The following is a 24713-nucleotide window of genomic DNA, read 5'->3' on the forward strand; positions in this document are numbered from 1 at the left end:
GGAAAAGAAGGATTCCCAGCGTAAGGAAAGCAGTGCTTTAACTGCAAGAAGCAGAATCATTCACACACAGGTGTTTAGTGAGCAAAAAGCAAAACAAGCTTATACAGATGGCTACTGAAGGGATATCAGCAGAAGAACCTGATGAAAAACTATACACGATACAACAGGTTGGTTCCATCAAGTCTACAGGTGAGAAATGGTTTGTGACTGTTACTTTCCTTCTGATGTCACCATTGTATCAAGTGAACAAGAACTGTCAGATAGACACTGCTGTGTCATGCAACATAACGCCCTTCACAGACCCGTGCAAAGTAGCTCAAAATGGTGATCCATCTTAGATCAGTTGAATAAAGAACCTACAATGACAAAGCATTGAGAAGCTCTGCAGTCTTTAAACAGGAAACAAGTAAGTTGCTGTTGATTTGGAGTCACATGTGGGCCAGGCCAGGTAAGGACATAAGTGAACCAGATGGGTTTTTATAATGTTAGTTGTCATGGTCACCATTACTGACACTAGCTTTATATTCCAGATTTTATTAATTGAATTTAAATTCCACCAGCATTAACCTGGGCCTCTGGATTACCATTCTGCTGCCATTTCTTCACCAGTGTCCCATTTAAACCTCACGCTTGATACTTGCATATTGAAATGGTCTCCCACCTGAAACAGCTGCCCAGGGCCTAACCTAAACTGGCAGCACCCAGAGAGTAGTATAAATGGGGCAGTAAGTAACCAAGCCTCATGTTCAGTCCACTACCACCCCACTCCCGCTATCCAGGCACATATTAAATTGGTCTCCATGTGTCTATATGTGCTGGAATCTCCCTTCTAACACTGTTGATCCCATGCTAAATCATTTGTATAAGGTGAACCAATTATTGTATTCCTTATAAGACCTGATATTTTACTCTGTGTAATGTGGCAGAAGTGCAGGCCATTTTGTAAAGGATTCACTGCAACAATATATTTATTTATAAAGTAGGTTGATATTTCCTTTGAATGATACTCATCTTGCACATTTGGAAAGGGTCTCAGATTTGGTTCCTGCTCTCTCTTTGAGGATTAATGGGCACTTTATGCTCAACACAAGTCCGAACATACAACCGAGGCTCTGGAGGTGGAATCTAACTGTAACTATTTCCAGCTGCTGTAACTGTTCCTTTTCGCTTGTAAAAAAATCATGTTCAAATCCCCCCATGGGCTCACTGTTTCCTACATCCGTAACCCCCCCAACAGTCCTACAGCCTTACGAGAACTCTACATTCCTCCAATTCCAGCCTGTTATTTATCCCGCAATTCCTTCGCCCTGAGAACTTTCAGCTGTCTAGGCCCTAAACTTTGAAATTCTTTTCCTAAACTTCTAACCCTCTCTATCCCCCCTCTCCTTCTTTAAGATGATCCTTAAAAACTAGCTCTTTGACCAAGCTTATGGTCACATTTCCTCATGTCTCCTTCTTTGACTGTCAACGTTTGTCTGATTGCACTAGTGTGCGATGCCTTGGAATCTTTAACGACATTAAAGGTGTTACAATAAAAGCAAATCATTGCCGTGGAATGGACTTGGCCTTGGGAAATCAATTAGATCTTCAATTTGGCTCATTCTTAAAGACAACCCAACCTAAGTTTTCCATACAGTTGGCTATTTTGACTCAGCTCCTGTATAATGTCAGCTGTGGCATAGTGGTATTGTCCAGTGTAAGCCATCCCATGACCCAGGTTAATGCTCTGGGACCAGGGTTCAAATCCCACCATAGTAACTAGTGGAATCTAAATTCAATTAAAAACTGGATTGGTTCATTTGTCCTTTTCAGGGAAGAGAGCTGGCCAAATGTCCACCCACCTTACCTTTCTGATGCAGGATCACCTACCTGAAACGGTAACCCTGCTTATCTCTCCATCAGTGCTGAGTATTGCCAACGTTTTCTGACTTTATCTTATATTTCTGTGTTGATTTCTGAAGCAACCGAGCCAGTGCTCAGTTGAGAACGATCACGAAAGTCAGTAAGACGAGGCTGGGAGGGTGCTGCCCGCTATATTAGTTAGGGCTGACCCATAGGTGTGCAGGATGTGGCCTAAAGCAATAGTTAAGCCGGATACATTTGCAAATCAGGCAGCTAATGCCTATTTCAGGCCCCGTTGTGAAATTGCGAATGACTGGAGTGTGCACCATGTGTGTGTGTTTTTTCAGGTACTCAAGAACCAAACCAGTGAGATCGCTGGACACGGCATCAACAAGGCAAGTTTAAAAGGATTTTGAGTTGCCATATTGTGGATCTGGGAGGAGCATCCTAACAGTGAACCCATTTGCTGTGGCTCTGTTGCCTGCCTCACTGGGCAACTGCCCCAGCACCAGGATCACGATTCAGATGCAATCCAATTTCTAGGCCATAAATTTGACTTAGAATTCTCAATGAAGACACTCCATAATTTATAATTCTGACAGATTTTAATGTAAATCAGATTTAGCAATGAAACAGACTGTACAGTAAAAGTGCTTTAAACAAAGGTCAATATACCAAAAGGACATCAACTTATATAGCACCGTTGATATAGGAACATTTTTTAAGGTGCTTCATAGCAGCAATTATCAAACAAACTGATGCTGAGTCACATATGGAATGTTTTTAAATTAATTCATGGGATGTGGGCTTCACTGGCTAGACCAGCATTTATTGCCCATCCCTAATTGCCCTTGGTGTGCTGCTTCCTTGAGCCACTACAGTCCAGCGGAGGTGGTGGCATAGTGGTATTGTCACTGGACTAGTAATCCAGAGACCCAGGGTAATGCTCTGGCGACTGGGGCTTGGATCCCACCACGGCAGCTGGTGGAATTTAAATTCAATTAATAAAATCTGGAATATAAAGCTATTCTCAGTAATGGCGACCATGACACTATCATTGATGGCTGTAATAAACCCATCTGGTTCACTAATGTCCCTTTTGGGAAGGAAATCTGCCACCCTTACCCATTCTGGCCTATGTGCCACTCTAGACTGCCCACTGGAATGGCCTAAGAAGCCACTCAGTTCAAGGGCAATTAGGGGTGGGCAACAAATGCTGGCCTTGCCAGCGACCCTCACATACCATGAAAGAATAAAGAAAAGGCAGCTGAAGGCACAGTCATCAATGGTGCAGCGATTAAGATGGGAGCAAGAGGTCAGAATTGGAAAGGTACAGAAATCTCAGAAGTTTGTAGAGCTAAACTTGAAGAAGTTACAGAGAAAGGGAGGGATTTGAAGCAAGGATGGGAGTCTTAAATTTGAGGTGTTGGTGGACTGGTATCCATGAAGGTCAGCAAGCATAGCAGTGAGGCTGAATGGGACTTGGTGGGAGCTAGGATATGAGCAGCAGAGATTTGGACGAGATTAAGTTTACAGCTGATGCAAGGTCAGCCAGGAGATATTAGAATAGTTTGGAGGTATCACAGGCGTGGTTGAGGGTTTCAGCAGCAGATGAGCTGAGATAGGGACAGAGAGGAGCAATGTTACAGAGGCGGAAATAAATAGTCTTGGTGATGGAATGGGGTCGAAGTTCTGCTCCAGGTCTAATAGGATAAATGATACATTAGCAACCAGGTTGGCTAACTGTAGCTAGTTCTGCTCTATCGTGTTTACCATCTCAAGCTTGTGATCACCAAAATTATTCAAAATTCTCCTTTTATACCCTCGAATCCATACCTACCCATCAAATGATTATAACAAACAGGAAGAATTAAACACAAGTGCAACCATTAAGTACACACGCACAGAATTATAGAAATCTGGAACTTTCTACTGCAAAAGAAACATTGAAAGGAGTTGGAATCATTGGGTAACTCTTTAAAAGAGTCAGCACAAGCACAATGGGTTGAATGGTCTCTTTTCTATGTTGTAAGATTCTATGAACCTGGGTGCCAGAGATGAAAGCACAAAGCAATAAGCCACTGCATTATTTGAGTAAGTGCCAACAGCTACAAGGGCTAGCTTGACGTTTATTGGGCATTTGCCTCAGAATCAGAAGGTTGGGGCTTGAGAACATTATACATGCTGACCCTTCAGTGCAGTACTAAGAGAAGGCAACATTGTTGGAAGTACTGTCTTTCAGACGGTGCACTAACCAGAAGCCGCATCAGAAACAGAGGATCCCATAACAGTTTTCAAAGAATCACCTGCTACATTCGCATACAATACAACAATTACATCTGCAAGATAATTCATTGGCTGTGAAGAGCTTCAAGACCAACAGACCTACCTACATATCTACCTCTCCCTTCCTTCCTATCTCCTCCTGGTTGATTCAACTTCCCTCTGAAATGCTGAACAAGTTACTCTAGTGAGTGAGCGTGGACTTTATTTGAACAAAGAGCAGGTGAGCGTGGACTTTATTTAAAATTAAAAAGAGCACGGAGAGCAGCTGATTGGTGAGTTCGATTGGTAAGTATTTCTAGTCTTTTGATTGAAATTAAGGTCTATAGTTAGTGTTTAGATTTCTAGTTTTTATTTTCTCTTTCTTAAAAATAGCCTAAGTATAAGATCGATACTGGTGTAAATAATTAAATTCAATAAAGTGTAAAGAGCAGGGATATTAGAGTAATTAATAAGTTTAAATTAAATAAGATAGCGATGGGTGATGTGCTGCTGCAGCATGTGGGAGCTGCTGGACACCAAGGTGATCTGGAGCTTACACATCTGTATTAAATGTCTGCAGTTCGAGGAACTTCGGATCCAAGTTAAGGAGCTGAGTCCGAGCTGCAGACATTGTGCCACATCAGGGAGGGGGAAAGTTACCTGGACACTGCTCCAGGAGGTGGTCACACCCCACAGGTTAGATAATTCAAATTTGGTCTGTGATCAGGGGCAGGAGAGTGTGACTGCAGGTGAGGCAGGTGTGGGGGCCCACGGGGTGGTGTTCAAGGAGCCTCGACCCCTGCAACTGTCCAACAGTTACGAGGTTCTTGCAAGCTGTGTGGATGAGAGCGGGTACTGCGGGGAGGATGAGTGAACTGACCACGGCACCATGGTGCAGGGAGTCATTCAAGTGGGAGGAGGAAATAGGAATGTAGTAGTGGTAGGGGACAGTATAATTAGGGGAGAGATACTGTTCTCTGCAGCCATAAGCTAGAGTCCTGAAGGCTGTGTTGCCAGCCCAGAGCCAGGGTTAAGGACATCTCCTCAGGGCTGGAGAGGAACTTGGAGTGGGAGGGGAGGGATCCAGTTGTTGTCATCCACATTGGTACCAACCACATTGATAGGACTCGAAAGGAGGTTCTGTTGAAAGAATTTGAACAGTTAGGAGCTAAATTAAAAAGCAAGAAAAGTAATCTCGGGATTACTACCTGATCCATGGGCAAACTGGCATAGGGTAAATAAAGTCAAGGAGTTAAATGTGTGGCTCAAAGATTGGTGTGGGAGGAATGGGTTTCAGTTCATGGGGCACTGGCACCAGTATTGGGGTAGAAGGGAGCTGTTTCAGTGCGATGGGCTTCACTTGAACCATGCTGGGACCAGTGTCCTGGTGAATCAAATAACTGGGGCTGTAGAGAGGGCTTTAACTAAATAGAGGGTGGTGGGGGGAGGGTTCTGGAGAGGGGATAAGTAGGCTAACAAAGCAAAAGGATATGGTGGCATTGTAGGGCAGCTATTTAGGTAATGATACCCAGAGTGTGACAGGAAGGGACAGAGTGTACAAACATTTATAAAAAACAGCAGCAAATAGGGTCAAAGGGAGAAAAATGGTAATAAAGGGAAAATTAATGGCTCTTTACTTAAATGCACATAGTATTCGGAACAAAATAAATGAATTAACGGTAGAAATAGCGATTGATGGGTATGATCTTATAGCCATTACGGAGACATGGTTACAAGGAGATCAAAGCTGGGAACTAAATATTGAGGGGTATGTGACTTTTCAAAAGGACAGACATAAAGGGAAGGGTGGTGGGGCAGCTTTGTTAGTGCGCAATGGAATAAGTACAATAGCAAGAAATGATCTTGGATTGGAAGATGTAGAATCCATATGGGTGAAGGTAAGAAATAACATGGGGAAGAAGACACTGGTGGGAGTAGTTTATAGACCCCCTAACAGTTGCTATACTGTCAGACAGAAAATAAATCAGGAGATAATGAGGGCATGTAAAAAAGGCAGTATTAATCATGGGTGATAAGAATTTGTAGAGTATATTTGGGACAGTTTCCGAGAACAATATGTTGTGGATCCAACCAGGGATCAGGCTATTTTGGATCTGGTAATGTGTAATGAGGCAGGTTTAATAAATGATCTCAGACTAAAAGATCCCCTAGGAATCAATGACCATAACATTCAAGCATTCAGTTTGAGAGTGAGAAACTTGGGTCAGAAACATCTGTGCTAAACTTAAATAAAGGTAATTACAAGGGAATGAGGGCAGAGCTGGCTGGAGTGGATTGGGAAAGGAGTTTAGCACAAAAGGCAGTTGATGAACAATGGCAGACGTTTAAGAAAATAGTTCATGACTCACAACAAAGATATATCCCAGTGAGGAAGAAGGATTGTAGGAAGGGGATAAACCAGCCATGGCTAACCAAGGAAGTTAAGGATATTATCAAAGTGAAAGAAAAAACATACAATGTGGCAAAGATTAGTGGTAAGCCAGAGGATTGGGAAAGTTTTAAAAACCAACAGAAGATGACAAAAAAAAAGAGGGAGAAAATAAACTTTGAGGGTAAACTAGCAAGTAATATAAAAATGGACAGTAAGAACTTCTTTAAATATATAAAAAGGAAGAGAGAGGCCAAAGTCAACATAGGTCCCTTAGAGAATGAGGCTGGGGAAATAATAATGGGGAACCAAGAAATGGCAGAGGAGTTGAATAAACACTTTGCATCAGTCTTCACAGTGGAAGACACTAATAGCATTCCAAGAATACTAAATAATCAAGGGGCAAAAGTGAGGGGAGGAAATAAATACAATAACTATCACTAGAGAAAAAGTACTAGGAAACTAATGGGGCTAAAGGCCGATAAGTCCCCTGGACCTGATGGGTTGCATCCGAGGATATTAAAGAAAAGAGCTGCAGAGATAATGGATGCACTGGTAGTAATCTTCCAATAATCCTTAGATTCTGGAAAAGTCCCAGAGGATTGGAAAACTGCCAATGTAACACCCTTATTCTTAAGGGTGTTAAGGGAAGAAAAGGGAGGGAGACAAAAAACAGGTAACTATAGGCCAGTTAGCTTAACATCCATCATTGGGAAAATGCTGGAGTCTATTATAAAGGATGTAATAGCAGAGCATTTAGAAATGCATAATCTAATCAAGCAGAGTCAGCATGGCTTCATGAAGGAGAAATCATGCCTCACAAATTTATTAGAATTCCTCGAGGAGGTAACAAGCAGGATAGATAAAGGGGAACTAGTAGATGTAATATATTTGGATTTCCAAAAGGCGTTCGATAAGGTACCATACAAGGCTACTTAATAAGATAAGAGCCCATGGTGTTGGGAGTAGTATATTAGCATGGAGGGAGGACTGGCTAACTAATAGATGACAGAGAGTTGGGATATGGGGGGTATTTTCAGGATGGCAACCTGTATCTAGTGGAGTGTCACAGGGATCAGTGCTGGGGCCACAATTATTTACAATATATATTAATGACTTGAATGAGGGAAATGAATGTACTATCGCCAAGTTTGCGGATGACACAAAAATAGGTGGGATGACAAGTGGTAAGGATGACAGAGTCTACAGAGGGATATAGACAGGTTAAGTGAGTGGGCAAAAATGTGGCAGATGGAATAGAATGTGGCAAAGTGTGAGGTTATTCACTTTGGCAGGAAGAATAGAGGAGCTGAATATTATTTAAATGGAGAAACACTGCAGAAAGTTGCAGCACAGAGGGATTTGGGGGTCCTCGTGCATGAATCACAAAAAGCTAACATACAAGTTCAGCAGGTAATAGGGAAGGCAAATGGAATGTTGGCCTTTATTTCAAAGGGAATGGAATATAAAAATAGGGAAGTCTTGCTAAAACTATACAAGGCACTAGTTAGACCACACCTAGAATACTGTGATCAGTTTTGGTCCCCTTATCTCAGGAAAGATATACTGGCATTGGAGGCAGTCCAGAGAAGGTTCACTAGGTTGATCCCAGATACGGAGGGATTTTCTTATGAGGAGAGGTTGAGTAGGTTGGGCCTGTACTCATTGGAGTTTAGAAGAATGAGAGGCGACCTTATTGAAACATATAAGATCCTTCGGGGCTTGACAGGGTAGATGCTGAGAGGCTGTTTCCGCTTGTGGGAGAGTCTAGGACCAGAGGGCATAATCTCAGAGTAAGGGGTCGCCCACTTAAAACAGAGATGAGGAGTAATTTCTTCTCTGAGAGTAGTGAATCTGTGGAATTCTTTACCGCGGAGGGCTGTAGAGGCTGGGTTGTTAAGTACATTCAAGGCTGAGATCGACAAATTTTTAATCAGTGAGGGAATCAAGGGTTATGGGGAAAAGGCATGAAAGTGGAGTTGAGGATTATCAGATCAGCTACGATATCATTGAATGGTGGAGCAGACTCAATGGGCCAAATGGCCTACTTCTGCTCCTATGTCTTATGGTCTCTGTTTTATCAAACAGCTACAAGAATACAGCCCAAGGTTACAGCAGTTGAAGAAGGCAGTTCATCACTCCTCCTCATGTTGGGAGGGTTCAGAGATATGTTGGCACATTGCAGAAATGCTGCTTGCCAAAAGATTTGATGAAGCATAGTGAATAGTCTGTAGTCATCAACAGTTGTAATTGTGATAGTCAGTATTGGTACTGCAATATCTGGGCTTTATTGGTCTGTGAATGTCTAAGTTTTAGATTAACCAATTACCGTAATGTAGCTGAGAGAAGGGATTCACGAGGTTTTGGATCAACTAGGAACTCTGATAGGTTCCAAATATTTGCCACTGTTAAGTTAATAATTGGGTTTCGTATTTATGATTGATGAAAACAGAAAATGCAAGAAATACTCAGCGGGTCAAGCAGCATCTGAGGAGAGAGAAACAGAGTTAATGTTTCAGGTGTGAACATTACAAACCTGAAACATGAACTTTGACTTTCTCTCTCCACAGATGCTGCCTGACCTGCTGAGTATTTCCAGCATCTTTTATTATTATTTCAGATTTCCAGCATCACAGTATTCTGCTTTTCGCTTAGTACTTGTTTTTGGGCTTCCAATTAGGTATCTTGATATCCTGTTTGATTTGGCACATTGAGGAGAGCAGAAACTAAGTGCAGTTCTAGATTCAGATTTAGGAATATGAAAGGGTTGTAAAAGGCTGGGGGGTGAGGGGCTGTATTAAATTGCTAGGGTTTGGTAGGCCTGTCAATCATACTTGTGCAACAGCATCATCCAACATTAGCATAAGACAAACCTGCAGCAGTTGCTCAGCCGACACATCACCATTTCCCTACTAACATCTACCAAAAATACAACCCAACAATCCATTTATTATCTGTATGCTGCATAGAAGAACCTCCAGACTGCTGATTATCATGAGGATGGAGAAGAGAATGATGTTCCACAGCACAATGTTGTTGGGTTTTTCACAAATTGCCCAGAGTGAATGATCATACAGGTAACTTTCAACACTGCAGGCAAAATACACAAAGCACAGTAAACTGTTAAGTCCGTAGTTACACATGAGAGATCAGAAAACCATTAACATATGATCAAAGACGAGAAATTAGAACACCATGTAGCCATCTCCAGGGGTGTAGTGCCAAATTTTGAGGTGCTGGAGCTCTAAGAAAACGTATTGGCCATGTCATTTCTAAATCTACTATTACATTGTTTTCCTTTGTATTAATCATTTGAGTCCCCGAATGTCAGTAAAACTATGCTTTTTAAGTGCCAGTAGATATTTTCTTTCTAACCATATATTTTGAAACATAGCTAGACTTTCATTATGCAACAGAGTAATTATTTAATTCAAGCCTATTAAAAACCATGAATTGCAGAAAACTTTATTTACTTCTGACGGGGAGATGGTATAGAGAGGGGCCACTGCTTTTCTCAATTTATATTTATAGCCTAGCCTTGGGTGTACAGGGCACAATTTCAGAATTTGAAGATGATACAAGACTTGGAAGTGTTGTGAACGGTGAGGAGGATATGGACAGGCTGGTGGAATGTGCAGACAGGTGGCAGGTGAAATTTAATGTAGGGAAGTATGAGATGATACATTTAGGTCAGAAGAGCAAGGACAGGTGACAGAAGATAAAGGGCAAAATTCTAAAGGAAATTCAGAAACAGAGAAGGACCTGGGTGTAGATGTGCATAAATCACTGAAGGTGGCAGGGCAGGTTGAGAAAGCAGTTAATAAATTATACCAAATCCTGGGTTTTATAAATGGGGCACAGAGTATAAAAGCAAGTAAGTTATGAACCTTCATAAAATTCTTGTTCAGCCTCAACGGGAAGGATGTAAATGTTTTAGAATGGTGCAGAAAAGATTTACAAGAATGGTTCCGAGGATGAGAGACTTCAGTTATATGGATAGGTTGACGAAGCTGGGGCTGTTCTCCTTGGAGAAGAAAAGGCTGAGAATTTGTTAGACGTGTTCAAAATCATCAGGGGTCTGGATAGCGTAAATGGGGAGAAACTGTTCCCATCAGCAGAAGGTCGAAAACCCTAAGGTGATTAACAAAAGAACCAAAGGCGACATGAGGAAAAGCTTCTTTATGCAACAAGCAGTTTGGATCTGGAATGCACTGCCTGAGCCTGTGGTAGAGACAGTCAGTTGCAGTTTTCAAAAGGGAACTGGACAATTATCGGAAGAGAAAAGATTTTACAAGGCTACAGGGAAAAGGTCGAGGGAGTAGGACTAGCTGAGCTGTTGCGGAGAACTGACACAGAGACAATGTGCTGAATGGCCTCCTGTGCTGTAACCAATCTTTGATTCTAGTACAGATACATTCAAGGAAGTTGATAAACACATGAAGAAAGAAGCTGATGGTTACCCTGATAGTGTGATCAAGAAGGGTGGGAGGAGGCTTGCGTGGAACATAAGCACCAGCATAGACTGGAAAGTAGCAAGTATAACCACCCCCCTTTCAAGAAAGGAGGGAGGCAGAGAACAGGAAACTATAGGCCAATTAGTTTGACGTCTGTTGTGGGGAAGGTGTTTCAATCATTAAGGAGGTTATTAAAGATCAAGGTAATCAGGAAGAGTCAGCATGGTTTTATGAAAGGGAAATCATGTTTAACCAATTTATTGGCGTTCTTTGAAGGAGTAACATGCGCTGTGGATAGAGGGGAGCCTGTAGATGTGCTGTACTTGGATTTCCAGAAAGCAGTTGATAAGGTGCCACATCAAAAGTTATTGCAGAAAATAAAAGCTCATGGTGTAGGGGGTAACATATCAGCCTGGATAGAAGATTAGCTGGCTGACAGAAAACAAAGTATGCACAAATGGGTCTTTGTCTGAATTGGCAGGATGTGATGAGTGAAGTCCCACAGGGGTCTGTGCTGGGGCCTCAACTTTTTACAATTTACATCAATGATTTAAATGAGGGAAGTGAAGGCATGGTAGCTGAATTTGCAGATGACACAAGGATAGGTAGGAAAGTATGTTGTGAAGAAGGCACAAGGAGTTTGCAGACGGATAGAGATACGTTGAGTGAGTGGGCAAAAATCTGGCAGATGGAGTATAATGTGGGAAAATGTGAAGTTGTTCACTTTGGCAGGAAGGATAAAAAAGCAAGAGTATTACTTAAATGGAGAACAACTGCAGAAGTCCGAGGCAGAGACGAATCTAAGTGTTGCCATACATGAGTCACAAAACGTTAGTATGCAGGTACAGCATGTAATTAAAAAGACTAATGGAATGTTATCCTTTTTATTACGAGAGGAATTGAACATAAAAGTAAGGATGTTATGCTTCAGTTATACAGGGCATTGGTGAGACCGCATTTCGAATACTGTGAGCAGTTTTGGTCTCCTTATTTAAGGAAGGATGTAAATGCGTTGGAGACAGCTCAGAGGAGGTTTACTAGATTGATACCTGGAATGAGCGGATTGTCTTATGAGGATAGGTTGGACAGGCTTCCACTGGAGTTTAGAAGAGTGTGGCACTACCACAGATTTTGAACAGATCTAGCAACTCAAGACTGGATATCCATGAGGCATGTCAACCTGGTGAAGCTATAACACAGGACTACTTGCATGACAAACAGCATAAGCAACAAGTGATAGGCAGAGCTAAGCAATCCCACAACCAACGGATCAAATCTAAGCTCTGCAGTCCTGCCACATCCAGTTGTGAATGGTGGTGGACAATTAAACAACTCACTGGAGGAGGAAGTTCCACAAATATCCCCATCCTCAATGATGGAGGAGCCCAACACATTAATGCAAAAGATAAGACTGAAACATTTGCTGCAACCTTCAGCCTGAAGTGCCGAGTGGATGATCGATCTCAGCCTCCTCCGGAGGTCCCCAGCATCACAGATGCCAGTCTTCAGCCAATTCGATTCACTCCACGTGATATCAAGAAAAGGCTGAAGGCACAGGATACTGCAAAGGCTATGGGCCCGGAAAATATTCCGGCAATAGTACTGAAGACTTGTGCTCCAGAACTTGCTGCACCCCTAGCCAAGCTGTTCCAGTACAGCTACAACACTGACATCTTCCTGGCTATGTGGAAAATTGCCCAGGTATGTCCTGTATGTATACAGGTATGTATACACAAAGCAGGACAAATCCAACCCAGCCAATTAACGCCCCATCAGTCTACACTCGATCATCAGTAAAGTAATGGAAGGGGTCATCTACAGTGCTATCAAGCGGCACTTGCTTCGCAATAACCTGCTCGCTGATGCCCAGTTTGGGTTCCACCAGGGCTGCTCAACTCCTAACCTCATTACAACCTTGGTTCAAACATGGACAAAAGAGCTGAACTCCCGAGGTGAGGTGAGAGTGACTGCCCTTGACATTAAGGCCGCATTTGACCGAGTGTGGCATCGAGGAGCCCTAGCATAACTGGAGTCAATGGGAATCAGGGGAAAAACTCTCCGCTGGTTGGAATCATACCTAGCACAAAGGAAGATGGTTATGGTTGTTGGATGTCAGTCATCTCAGCTCCAGGACATCACTGCAGGAGTTCCTCAGGGTAGTGTCCTCGGCCCAACCATCTTCAGCTGCTTCATCAATGACCTTCCTTCCATCATAACGTCAGAAGTGGGAATGTTCGCTGATGATTGCATGATGTTCAGCACTATTTGCTACGCCTCAGATACATCTGTCTATGCCCAAATGCAGCAAGACCTGGAGAGTATCCAGGCTTAGGCTGACAAATTGCAAGTAACATTCGTGCCACACAAGTGTAAGGCAATGACCATCTCCAACAAGAGAGAATCCAACCATCACCCCTTGATGTTCAATGGCATTACCATCACTGAATCCCCCACTCTCAACATCCTGGGGTGGGTTACCATTGACCAGAGATTGAACTGGACTAGCCATATAAAAACTGTGGCTACAAGAGCAGGTCAGAGGCTAGGACTCCCTAAAGCCTGTCAACCATCTACGAGGCACAAGTCAGGAGTGTGATGGAACACTCCCCACTTGCCTGGATGAGTGCAGCACCCACAACACAAGAAACTTGACACCGTCCAGGACAAAACAACCTTCTTGATTGGCACAAACATTCACTCCCTCCACCACCGATGCACAATAGCAGCAGTGTGTACCATCTACAAGATGCACTGCAGAAACTCACCAAGGCTCGTTAGACAGCACCTTCTAAACCCATGACCACTACCACCTAGAAGGACAAGGGTAACAGATAGATGGGAACATCATCACCTGGAAATTCCCCTCCAAGTCACTCAGCTCCCTAACGGCACTGTGGGTGTACCTACACCACATGGACTGCAGCGGTTCAAGAAGGAAGCTCACCACCACCTTCTCAAGGGCAATTAGGGATGGGCAATAAATGATGGCCCAGCCAGCAAAGCGCACATCCTGCGAATGAACTTTTAAAAAATCCTGAATGGTCTCAACAAGGTGGACGTGGAAAGGATGTTTCATCTTGTGGGTGAGTCCAGAACTAGTGGGGAATGTTTTAAAATTAGGGGTTGTCCTTATAGGACAGAGATGAGGAAAGATTTTTTCTGAGAGTTGTGCAACTTTGGAATGTCTCAGAAGACGGTGGAGGTGGGGTCATTGAATATTTTTAAGGCAGAGGTAGATAACCTTTGATTCCGTTGCCTAACAAGAATTTATCAGGGACTGATGGGAATGTGGAATTCAAAACACAGATCAACCATGATCTTATTGAATGGCGGAGTAGGCTCGAGGGGCCGAATGACTTACTTTACCTATTTTGTATGTTTGTAGGTGGGCCAAATGGCCTGTTTGTGCTGTAAATTCCATGTAAAGCTGCCAGTAGGGAATACAAACATTATGAAGCAGCTCTGAAGAGGAGTCATATGGATTCGAAACGTTAACTCTGTTTCTTTCTCCGCAGGTATGGCCAGGTCAGACCTGCTGAGATTTTCCAGCGGTTCCTGTTTTTTATTTCAGATTTCCAGCATCCACAGTGTTTGGCTTTTATAATACAACCACCGTACTGCATTTCACATCCTCAGGCCATCACAACCGAGGAATCAATGTTCACCAGGCAAACGCAGCAGGGTGTTTGGGGGATGCTGATGCTGCTTTCGATCCTGGGAATCTGGAGCTTCAAACACCCTGAAATGCCTGTTTATGGGAAAGCTATGTGCAGGGAGCTGTAGGGTCCACGCTATTTTAGTCAGGGAGCTATACAGGAGGGTCACTGCTGTCGCTGCTGCACGTTGATTCAGAGACATTCAGGTGAGGCCCTGGACCCTGGGTGCGGCCTTCCCTCCACCACCTCCTAACCTCGCCAGGCCACACCGCAAGCTCCGGACGTTCCAGCCAACTCTTACCATCCGGCCTGAACTCAAACTCCAGGAACACATGGCCAAACTTGCTCTTGTGCCCCGCACAGTAACGCAGGTAGAAATCACCCGACATGGTCCCCGCACCAGCCACCTCTGCACCAAAATTCACACAGTCTCACGTGGTTGTGAGAGGATTTTGTTCAAGTTCTGATTGTTGTCATCAGTAAGCCAAATCCCCCCTGCATGTGTTACTCCCAGAAACAAATAGCTTCAATATTGGGGGCAGTGAGGATTAAAATCCAGTCAGACAATTAATGGGGGTGGATTCCACTGAGATCAGTGGCAAGAAAAATCAAGTGGGGCGTACAGATGTTGGAGTGGCGCTCCGGGAGCTCTACACCCCTGACCAGCTCTGCTCTGATTGTTATACTGAGCTCCGATCAATTGGTGTAGCTAATTAACCTGAAGCGAGATGATATAAATACTTCTGGAATTCATTTACAGTGAAAGAACATCTATCTTTTGATGGAACGGTGCTATAAGTCACTTATTGAAGACAACCTCTTTCATAGATACCAAACCCAGCATCCTTCACATTACCTGGCATTTGTGTTCCTGCTGAGGAATGGATAGCCCCACTGCTGGACCTGGGTCTTGTTGGATAAGGTGGTATTAAACAAGCAGAGGGGCCCGTTTACGATTCCAAGAGCAGATGCACCAAAGCAGGCACTTGAACCGATGATAGCTAGTTTGGACCAAATGATAGACACAAACATCTGCAGACAGGAAGAAAAACAGTTACTTGACCTATGATATGCCTTCCATTCCCTTAGTTTTTCTCGAAGCCTATTTTAATTACCTTTTAGCTCCCGTGCCTCCAAATCTGTTCGATGCCTCAACAAAACCGGACTGGTTTGCCTCTAGACTTGGACAATTGAAGCAGCTAAGAATACAATTGTCAGTGATCTGGCTTCCAATCCCAGTCTGAGCCGGGTTGGCTGCTGTCAGCCATGATGATGGCGGAAGTGTGTGTGTGTGAGAATGAGCGAGCGTGTTCTTCTGTGTGCGAGTGAGAGAGTGTGTCTCTAATGAAATAATGACCCCGCAATCAAAAAGCCTGTTCACACTTTTTCAGCGGTGATTTTTTTTTTGGAGGGTGCAGATGGTTTGGATCTGAACTCCAGGAAGTAGTAAACACTGTCAATAGATGAACCCAAGGAGGGGGAAAAGTGGCAGAAATGGGGTGAAAACAACTGGTCTCAATTCCTGGAACAAAATGGTTGTCCGTGTAATCATTACAATGAGTCGCACACACCCTCAGTGTGATCATTGCAGAGTCCCACAGAGCCCGTTTGTACTTAAGGAGAGAACTTGTGTTGCATTCCACATGTGACAAAGAGTTTGAAAGATTTGTCACTCTCAGAATGGAATCAGTTAGACACTGATATGTGGGTGGGCGGTCACACTGAGGCTTACCTTAACCCTTGGACTAGTGCAGAAACAGCAGCAACCATCAGCAGCAGCAGCTTTAATGGAAAGTGAAGCCAGAATAACCTGGGAAGAACAAAGTCAAAGAACTACAATCTCAGTCCACCAGCATTGGGGAATCAGCACAAACATTTTGTCTATACAGAATAATTATTATTACAAGCCGTCTCTATTCTCATACAGTTGAGAAAGAGATCCAGTTTTCTGTTTTTAACCTCACAATTGTACGTTTCCATTTGAGGCTTACGTGTTGGCTGTACTGTATAGTTTTGCCGAAAGGGGCTATGAATTAAACTTCAGGACAATGTTATCCATCAAATGAAGCAGACCTCTACAATTACTCTGGGGCTCTTTCACCCATGTGTAGTTTTAGTGCAAACTCGAGGTGTTTGTCTTTCTATAATCAGTGCTGTCCACTAAAAATGGCTAACTAACCACAAGTGTTGCTATGATGACACTCATTAGCCACATGCACTAACTTTAGTTCATGTTTACACACCCTGTGATTGTGAATAATGGAACCACACGCCCACCCACTGTCTATTACTCAACTATTTATTTACTAATAATGCATTTTTACCATTTGAGCTCCCAGTTCATTATGTATGGCCAATGTATTGAACACTCTTCTGTATTGTAAAAGCAAAATACTGCGGGTGCTGGAAATCTGAAACAAAAACACAAAATGCTGGAAAAACTCAGCAGGTCTGGCAGCATCTGTGGAGAGGGAAACAGAGTTAACGTTTCGAGTCCGTATTGACCCTTCTTCAGAACTGTTCTGTATTGGTCAGTTTTCATTGTCCTTTGCCATCAACCCTTTGAGTCCATTGCCCCTCTTAGTTTGGTCTCAACTGTAAATATAACCAATCTGCACTGAGTTTGTGTCCCAAGTTATTAATGTAGCTTTAAAAAACCGAATAATCCCACTTCCGAGCACTCACTCAGTAATCCCCTGCTCTGTCTCTCTAATCGTTACCAGAGGTTTCTATCCCTCAGCTAGATCTGTATTGCGACCCAGGTTTGGCCGTGAATCCTCACAGCTTTTAGCCTTTTCATGTAGAATTTTGACAGATATATTTTAAAAGTGGAAGTAACACAACATCCGGAGGTTTGCCACGGTTGTCGCTTCCTCCGAGTGGACGAGGACTTTGGATCAAGGCAGTAACGGGACAACAGGGAATCCTCAGCTGTACTCCTGACAGTTAATTCCATAGTTTTACACAGAATCAGGGCCAATGGAGCTGTCTGTAACTTCTTGAACGGTAGCCTGTTGCCAATCAGTTTCAAGTGGCAGAAAGGCGACAGAGACGGATATCTGGTCCATGCAGAAGTGGACTACACCTTCATGCGACTAACTTCTCCATGGTCTGTATGGGAAGCAGCTTTGAACTGATGAAGTGTCTCGGCTTGTGCTGCCAGAAAGTCCATTCAGCGGCAAGAAGAGTCTTGTGCCGCTGGACATCTCACTATGCCACCCCTAAAGCTGCTCGCCCCCTTCTCCAATCCCCCTGACCCCACGCCCTGTTGGGTTAAAGTGTGAGGTCTTACCATGATCCCGCTGCCCCACAATCCGGGCAGTAAGTGGCCCTGCAAGGTGATGTGTGCGTCCGTCAGGTATTCCGTTTTGCAATTTGGGAAGAGCAGGAAGACACTGGCACCGCTGGCGATGAAAGCCAGGGGTAGCAATGCTATGCTAATAAAGCGAGCGCAAAGTCCGGAACACATCTCAGCTCACCAGGGATAACTGCAGCCTCTCCAGTCCTGAGCTGTAAATGCCACTCGAACCCCACTAAGCAGTTTAGGGTAGGGCTGGGAAAGTAACCTCCAGAGCAATTTTGCAACATCCAGTGCGCAGGAGTGCAAGCAGACATTGGGCAATCTGGAACCCGGTCAACCAATCCACAACCAGGAAAAATGCTAAAAAAAAAAACACAGATTTAATGAGGCAACAGCTAAAGAGAGTGGTCATGTATAAAGATGTCATTTCCCCCTGACATTGGTCGTTTCTTGCAAACTGGCCTGATGAGTGCCAGATGAAAAGCTTCAACAAAAAACATCTTTTTTCGCAATACTGGGCTAACGGATATAGTAAAGAAACAAAGGTGATCAAACACACACCAGGATGACCACATTGTGAGCAGTGAATACAGGATGCTAAATTGAAAATATAAGTAAATTACTGTTTCACTTGGAAGGAATGTTTGATTCTTATATACATTGTACCTTATTATAATCCAGAGAAGTGTAGTCACCATTGTTATGTGGCCGATTTACACTTTGCAAAGTCCCACACAATCAAAGTACATGATTGCAGAGGTAGATACACTCACCTTTTCCGTCATTCAGTGCTCTTGAATGTTGATTGAAATTATATTCCAATGCTCTAAGGGATATTTGCCATCAGCAGCAAATGTGGGAGAGAAACAGGCTGTGATTGGAGGAGCAGCAAACACCAGCAGCAGTGAGTATGCTAGGAAAAAACAGGCTTTTGTGAGGTTGGGGAAGGAGAGGCTGCCAGGGCCATGGGGGCAGGAGAGAGAGACTGTTGGTGCCATGGGAGAAGGGGGGAAAGTGTTGAGGCCACGGAGGAAGGAGGGAGCGAGACAGAGGGGCCATGGTGGAAGGAGGGAGAGAAGGAGAGAGAGAGAGAGACTGATCAGGGGAAGGAGGGGGAGACTGTCGGGGCCATGGGGGAAGGAGACAGACAGAGAGAGAGAGACACAGACTCTGTCGGGGCCATGGGGGAAGGAGAGAGAGAGAGAGACACTGTCAGGGGAAGGAGGGGGAGACTGTCGGGGAAGGAGGCACTGCCATGTCTGGGGTCAGGGATGGGGGAAAGGCTGGTGTGTGCACACGTGCAAGAGTGTGGGAGGGAGGGAGAGTGCACACGTGTGTAAGGGAGTGTCTTCTCACTCCCAATCTTAGAATTCTCACTCATCGTCATCCCCTCGCCAACCGGTATACACACCAACACACAGAGTGGGTGAGGGTGGGCGAGCACCTCAAAACTGGGAGTGAGCAGGACACACATTCTGAACTTGTCACATTCTAATGGTCACCTTTATTAATTACTCTATTTTTAATTATCAATTTACTGCTTTGACCTTGTTTTGTTTTTGCTCAGCAAGTTGTTTCTTTTCTACATACTCAACTTTTTTTTTGAAATCCATGTATCGTTCCAAAATTTTCTCATCAGCCCCTTGAGAAATGGAAATATGGGTCCTCCCTTGCAAAAGGTTGGACAAGTCTGGGTTCGATCATTAGTTTGGTGTTTGTGGAACCTTGTGAAAACTGGATCCTATTTGCCCACAAAACCTGCAATTCATTTCAGAGTCTTGTTGGTGCTCAGCAACAACACACGTTTCTATAAAATGCATTATCCTTTTAATAAGTTGCTAATAGAAGATTGCACTCAACTTTAGCCCATTCCTTCAACAGAGCTCACCTCATTATAAATACAGCTTAGAAAGTACACCTTAAGAAGCTCCTGTTAAAAAGCAAACTATAAATTTTATTGATTGAGGTTACAAAATGTGACACTGGTTGATGCAATTCTGCAATGTACTCTTCATATTACTCAGCAGTTTACTGATTCACTTGGTCAGATGTATGGGGACTTGTCTGATCTGAAGATCATGCCCAGCCAGCCGGCAGAACCTATCGAGGGGTACATCTTCACACTTCAAAAACATTGAACAATAACTGAAGCAGTATAAAACCAATAAGTAATGACATTACAAGACATGATTTTATATTTTGTAGAGTTTTGGTTGAAGAATTGAGTCCAGGATCTGGGAGATGCAGTGTTTCACTGCACCCTTTTCACATAACACTGCTTTCTTGGACAGTTACAAGATGGGAATTCTGGGCAGGATCATACTTCTCAATCTGATACAGTTACAGCCCAAATACAAGGCAGCAATGGGTCTTTTAAATAAGTGGCCAAAATGCAAAATGGAATAGTTTGTTGATCAACTTGCAATCAAACGAATAGCAGATCTAGGATCTCTTGCACAGTCACAATATCGCCAACATGTTTATTATATATTTTAAATATTGCCATATTTTATCTGGGGACTTGAGAAGTGGCTATTTTTCTTCAATTTGTACTTATTTTCATGGATTTGGACCCTCTTTAATGTTGGTCACTGCCAGCAGAATGCACAACTCCTTTTGCCCAGTGTGGAACATAAATACAGTACACATACTCTCCAGCTGATAAACCACAGGGGTATCAAAAACCTTCACTGGGCCAACACTGGAAAAAAAAAATGCTGCTATGAAACATTGCTCATCACACCTAACTAGACACGGCAGTGCAGCCTGTTCCAACATGGCTCTCTCCTCCCCCCCCCCCTAAAGATATATCCACCATATGTATCCTTTCCACATGCACACAACCCATTTACCATTACCTGACCAATATTCTCACACCTCTTCTCATTGTTATCTACCTTCCCTGAAACAACCCATTCCCAATGTTCCCTGAATTCCCAAGTGTTTGCCCAGATGTCTGGTCATTTCCCCTCTCCAAAGTGTACATTAATATACTCGCTGTCCCAAACACAATCCATTCCTCCCCCTTCCCACCCAACCCCTCCCCACCCCATACAAACAGACACACAATCTTCCCAATATGATTCACACTCTGAACAGACAAAGCCTCACACCAACACCTGGGGTCTCCAACTGTGATAAAAATTTGCCAGAGAAGACACGATCATTGAACTGAATGTCAAATCCCCCCCTCCTCTATCAGGCATTCTGGGGCTGGTCAGGAAGAGTGAACAGTGTTGTGAAACACTGATCACCCCCTGCAGGACATACCAATATCACTCACTCCCAATGTGCTACACTCCATTCTACACCCCTCTTGCTTTGTGGTGGAAAATTCCTCCATGTTCTTTACTGCTGGGGGTTTTGAACCCAGGAACTGTGCTTCAACTGTCCGTCTCTCTTCCCCACCCTTCCTCATCCCCATCATCTGTTATGGTCAAAGGCTCATATGGATCTCGAACCATTCTTGTTGTGTGGGTTTCTGTATAGGATCTCACTGAGCTTAGCATGAAGGATCCTGGATCTACACAAATCAAATCTCTCATCTGATTTTACTGTCAGGAGCTCTAGATCCTGGGGTGCCTCATACAATCTCTCAAGCTTTTACCATCACACACAACAGAACCATGAGCAGAATCTTCAAGAAATTCAGGAACTGTGCTGAATTCCTCGAAATCAATGTGCTTATACCCAGCGTCAATCACTTAGTTCTCAACACTGCATGGAATTATGCAGCTGTTTAGAATCCCTCAGAGCTAATCTTGCTGTCAATGTGAGGGATTCCATGAATTATGGATAGGACTCATCCCTTCTGCCAAGTGGCCTGATTTGTCTTGGGGTTCCCTAAAGAATTTGTTCAGGAACTGTGCTGACCTTCTCGGAATGGTGTGCTTAACCTATCAAAGCAATTATTCCACAGCAACTCTCGTGCTTCAAAGAGCAGACTGAAGGACGATTGGAGGCTTCTCACCTCCGACATTAGATGCACCAGGTGATTACCAGATAATGCTGTAAACCTTCCCGCCCATAATATGGCTCATTAATTTCAAACACAGGCCTGTAATTTGGGTTGTCTGATGGCATTAGGGCAATCGAAGATACATCATAGTGAACAACAGCAAATTCCTACCACGTACTTACAGCCTAAATAAGTAACACTACCAAGAGACAAAGTCAAATCTTTTCAGACGACAGTTGGTCTTATCCCATTTCCTGTTTCCCCAGCGTTTGGTGATGTCGTCTGGCCTTGGTGGGGGAATGCTTCCTCCTGGTATCCACACAGAGTAGTACTCCTGTGAATTTTGGTTATGGCAACTCAATAGCATTGCCAAGACCAGATATCGTAGAAAATTAAGGGTGCTATTGCTTGACACAGTCAAAGGTAACAGTTCAAGCAGAGAATGGTGGGTATTTAACAAAAAAAAAAATCACATTCAGTGTTCTCTGGTCCAGTAAAAAGGGTTCTTCTTTTGGGAATCAAAAAGTATTAAGAAATGAGTGTGGATCTCAAAATTTCTTCACAGGTCAGTGGCCTCAGTAGGTCCAGTAAAAGGTGAAGATATGTATTTTCCTTTGTTCTGGCTGAAGCCAGGTTATCACCATTTCCAACAGGCCAGGTCTTCCAATATTTGTATAAAATCTTTTGAACTCCCCAAGTTAGTTTCTCTCCTGAACAAAGACAGTTTCCTGAGGGCACAGCCCAGCTTCCTGCAGTGTAATTTCATAGTCCAAGTGCGAAAGCTTTCTACGTGGGAAGTTGGTAACCAGCTCAAACCGCTCATTTGGATATCCCTTCGACTGGATGTGTTTTACCAGTGCCTGGGAGAAAAACAAGGAAAAATAAGGACACAGGGCTACAGGAGGGAATCTTGCTCAGTTGTATGCAGCAGTCTTCACAACGCAGTTCTAAAATGAACCTCTAGACCTCATTCATAGCCTCGCTGTACAATAGTTACTCCTGAATTCTACTTCGCAATGAACCTGATGTCACCCCAATAAGGACATCTAGCATTCCTCCTTCCCTACCATGTGTCAGCACGCAACCCAGTGTAGTAACTTAGTCACTGCATTTGTGTCTGCTGTCCAGTAACTTAATAGCCATCCAAAGATCTACATGTGACTGTATAAACACTGTAGTCAGCAGCATTTTTGTTTATTCATTTATGGGATGCGGGCATCGCTGGATAGATCAGCATTTAATTCACATCCCTAACTGTCTTCAAGTAGGTGGTGTGAACTGCCTTCTTGATCCGCTGCAGTCCATGTGGTGTAGGTACACCCACAGTGTTGTTAGGGAGGGAGTTCCAGGATTTTGACCCAGCGACAGTGAAGGAACGGGGATATATTTCCAAGTCAGGATGGTGAGTGGCTTGGAGGGGAACTTCTAGGTGGCTTTCCCATGTGTCTAATGCCCTTGTCCTTCTAGATGGTAGCGGTCATGGGTTTGGAAGGTGCAATGCAAGGAGCACACTGCTGCTACTGTGCGTCAGAGGTGGAGGGAGTGAATGTTTGTGGATGGGGTGCCAATCAAGCGGGCTGCTTTGTCCTGGATGGTGTCAAGCTTGAGTGTTGTTGGAGCTGCACTCATCCAGGCAAGTAGAGAGTATTCCTGACCTGTGCCTTGAAGATGGTGGACAGGCTTTCGGGAGTCAGGAGAAGAGTTACTTGCCGCAGTATTCCTAGCCTCTGACCTGCTCTTGTAGCCACAGTATTTATATGGCTAGTCCAGTTTAGTTTCTGGTCAATGGTAAACCGCGCTCGCCCCCAGGATGTTGATAGTGGCGGATACAGTGATGGTAATGCCATTGAATGTCATGGGGTGATAGTTAGATTCTCTCTTGTTGGAGATGGTCATTGCCTGGCATTGTGTGGCGTGAATATTATTTGCCACTTGTCAGCCCAAGACTGGATATTGTCCAGGTCTTGCTGCATTTGGACATGGACTGCTTCAGTATGAGGAGTCACGAATGGTGCTGAACATTGTGCAATCATCAGCAAACATCCCCACTTCTGATGTCCTAGGACTGAGATAACTGACCTCCAATAACCACAACCATCTTCATTTTTACTAGGTATGACTCAAAAGAAGATGGTTGTGACAGTAGTCCAACCACCAAGCCACTCAACATCCTCTCTTGGAAATATATCACCATTTCATCACTGGGTCAAAATCCTGGAACTCCCTCCCCAAAAGTACTGTGGGTGCACCTACACCACACTGACTGCAGCCATTCAAAAAGGCAGTTCACCACAACCAGCCTGGCCACTGTAACTTTCACTGTTGAGCACAATCAACAACCAGGATTGATGTTACTATCATGCTATAGGATTGGTTACTTTTGGTATAGTGTTCCTCGTGAGAGAATAGAGTTTATCTTTCAGATTAGCTTCCTTGTCAAATGGAATTAAGTGACATCACTTTTAATGAAAAAAGTTGAGCTATAGTCCCTTACTGCTCCCACTCTGCCATAATCACAGGCTTCCAATGATTGGAATGATCCACCTGAAGGTTGTGTCAAACACAGCAATGTTTTTGTAAAGTATTTAATTCACTCCCAATCAAAAAAGTCAGCCAGGAGGGTAGGAATTTTGCACATGGTGCAAGAAGAATGAAGTTAGGGTTGTGATTGGGCTACTGCCCAAATGGATTGTCGGGGGGGGCAGGGTACTGGTAAACACACACTAATCTCACTAATCTTTTAACAAAAATAGAACATGCTGGAAAAACTCAGCAGGTCTAACAGCATCTGTGGAGAGAGAAAAACAGGGTAGATGTTTTGAGTCCGTACGACTTCAGAATGTTCATA

General features: G+C 43.7%; 2 protein-coding genes across 3 annotated transcripts in view; both read right to left on the reverse strand.

Annotated features, from left to right (window-relative positions):
- Window positions 1-9408: 9408 nt before the first annotated feature.
- On the reverse strand, window positions 9409-18692 carry LOC144694295 (transmembrane 4 L6 family member 19-like). Its single transcript, XM_078564628.1, has 4 exons — window positions 18681-18692; window positions 16339-16416; window positions 15463-15638; window positions 9409-9586 (listed from the first exon to the last, which is right to left on the reverse strand). Exons 1-4 carry the CDS (start codon window positions 18690-18692, stop codon window positions 9409-9411), a joined length of 444 nt encoding a protein of 147 aa, XP_078420754.1.
- Window positions 18693-19840: 1148 nt separating this feature from the next.
- ubxn7 (UBX domain protein 7) overlaps window positions 19841-24713 on the reverse strand; it is a 101098-nt gene continuing 96225 nt past the window's right edge. Inside the window, exon 11 of one of the 2 annotated variants that reach the window (XM_078563466.1) lies at window positions 19841-22725. In XM_078563466.1, the coding sequence (XP_078419592.1) occupies window positions 22564-22725 (162 nt within the window). In that variant the 3' untranslated portion in view covers window positions 19841-22563. The remainder of the gene's footprint in view (window positions 22726-24713) is intronic. The other variant, XR_013579578.1, reaches the window with a different exon arrangement.

Source organism: Cetorhinus maximus, chromosome 19 (genome assembly GCF_964194155.1).
Source record: "Cetorhinus maximus chromosome 19, sCetMax3.hap1.1, whole genome shotgun sequence".
NCBI lineage: Eukaryota > Metazoa > Chordata > Chondrichthyes > Lamniformes > Cetorhinidae > Cetorhinus > Cetorhinus maximus.

Bases quoted from the DNA above. Each gene is read 5' to 3' on its own strand.
- LOC144694295 (XM_078564628.1), bottom strand. The intron at 15,639-16,338 runs GTAAGCCTCAGT...TCCTGTCTGCAG, and splicing joins GCACTAGTCCAAGGGTTAAG to ATGTTTGTGTCTATCATTTG. The intron at 9,587-15,462 runs GTAATGTGAAGG...TTTTGCCTGCAG, and splicing joins AGCAGGAACACAAATGCCAG to TGTTGAAAGTTACCTGTATG.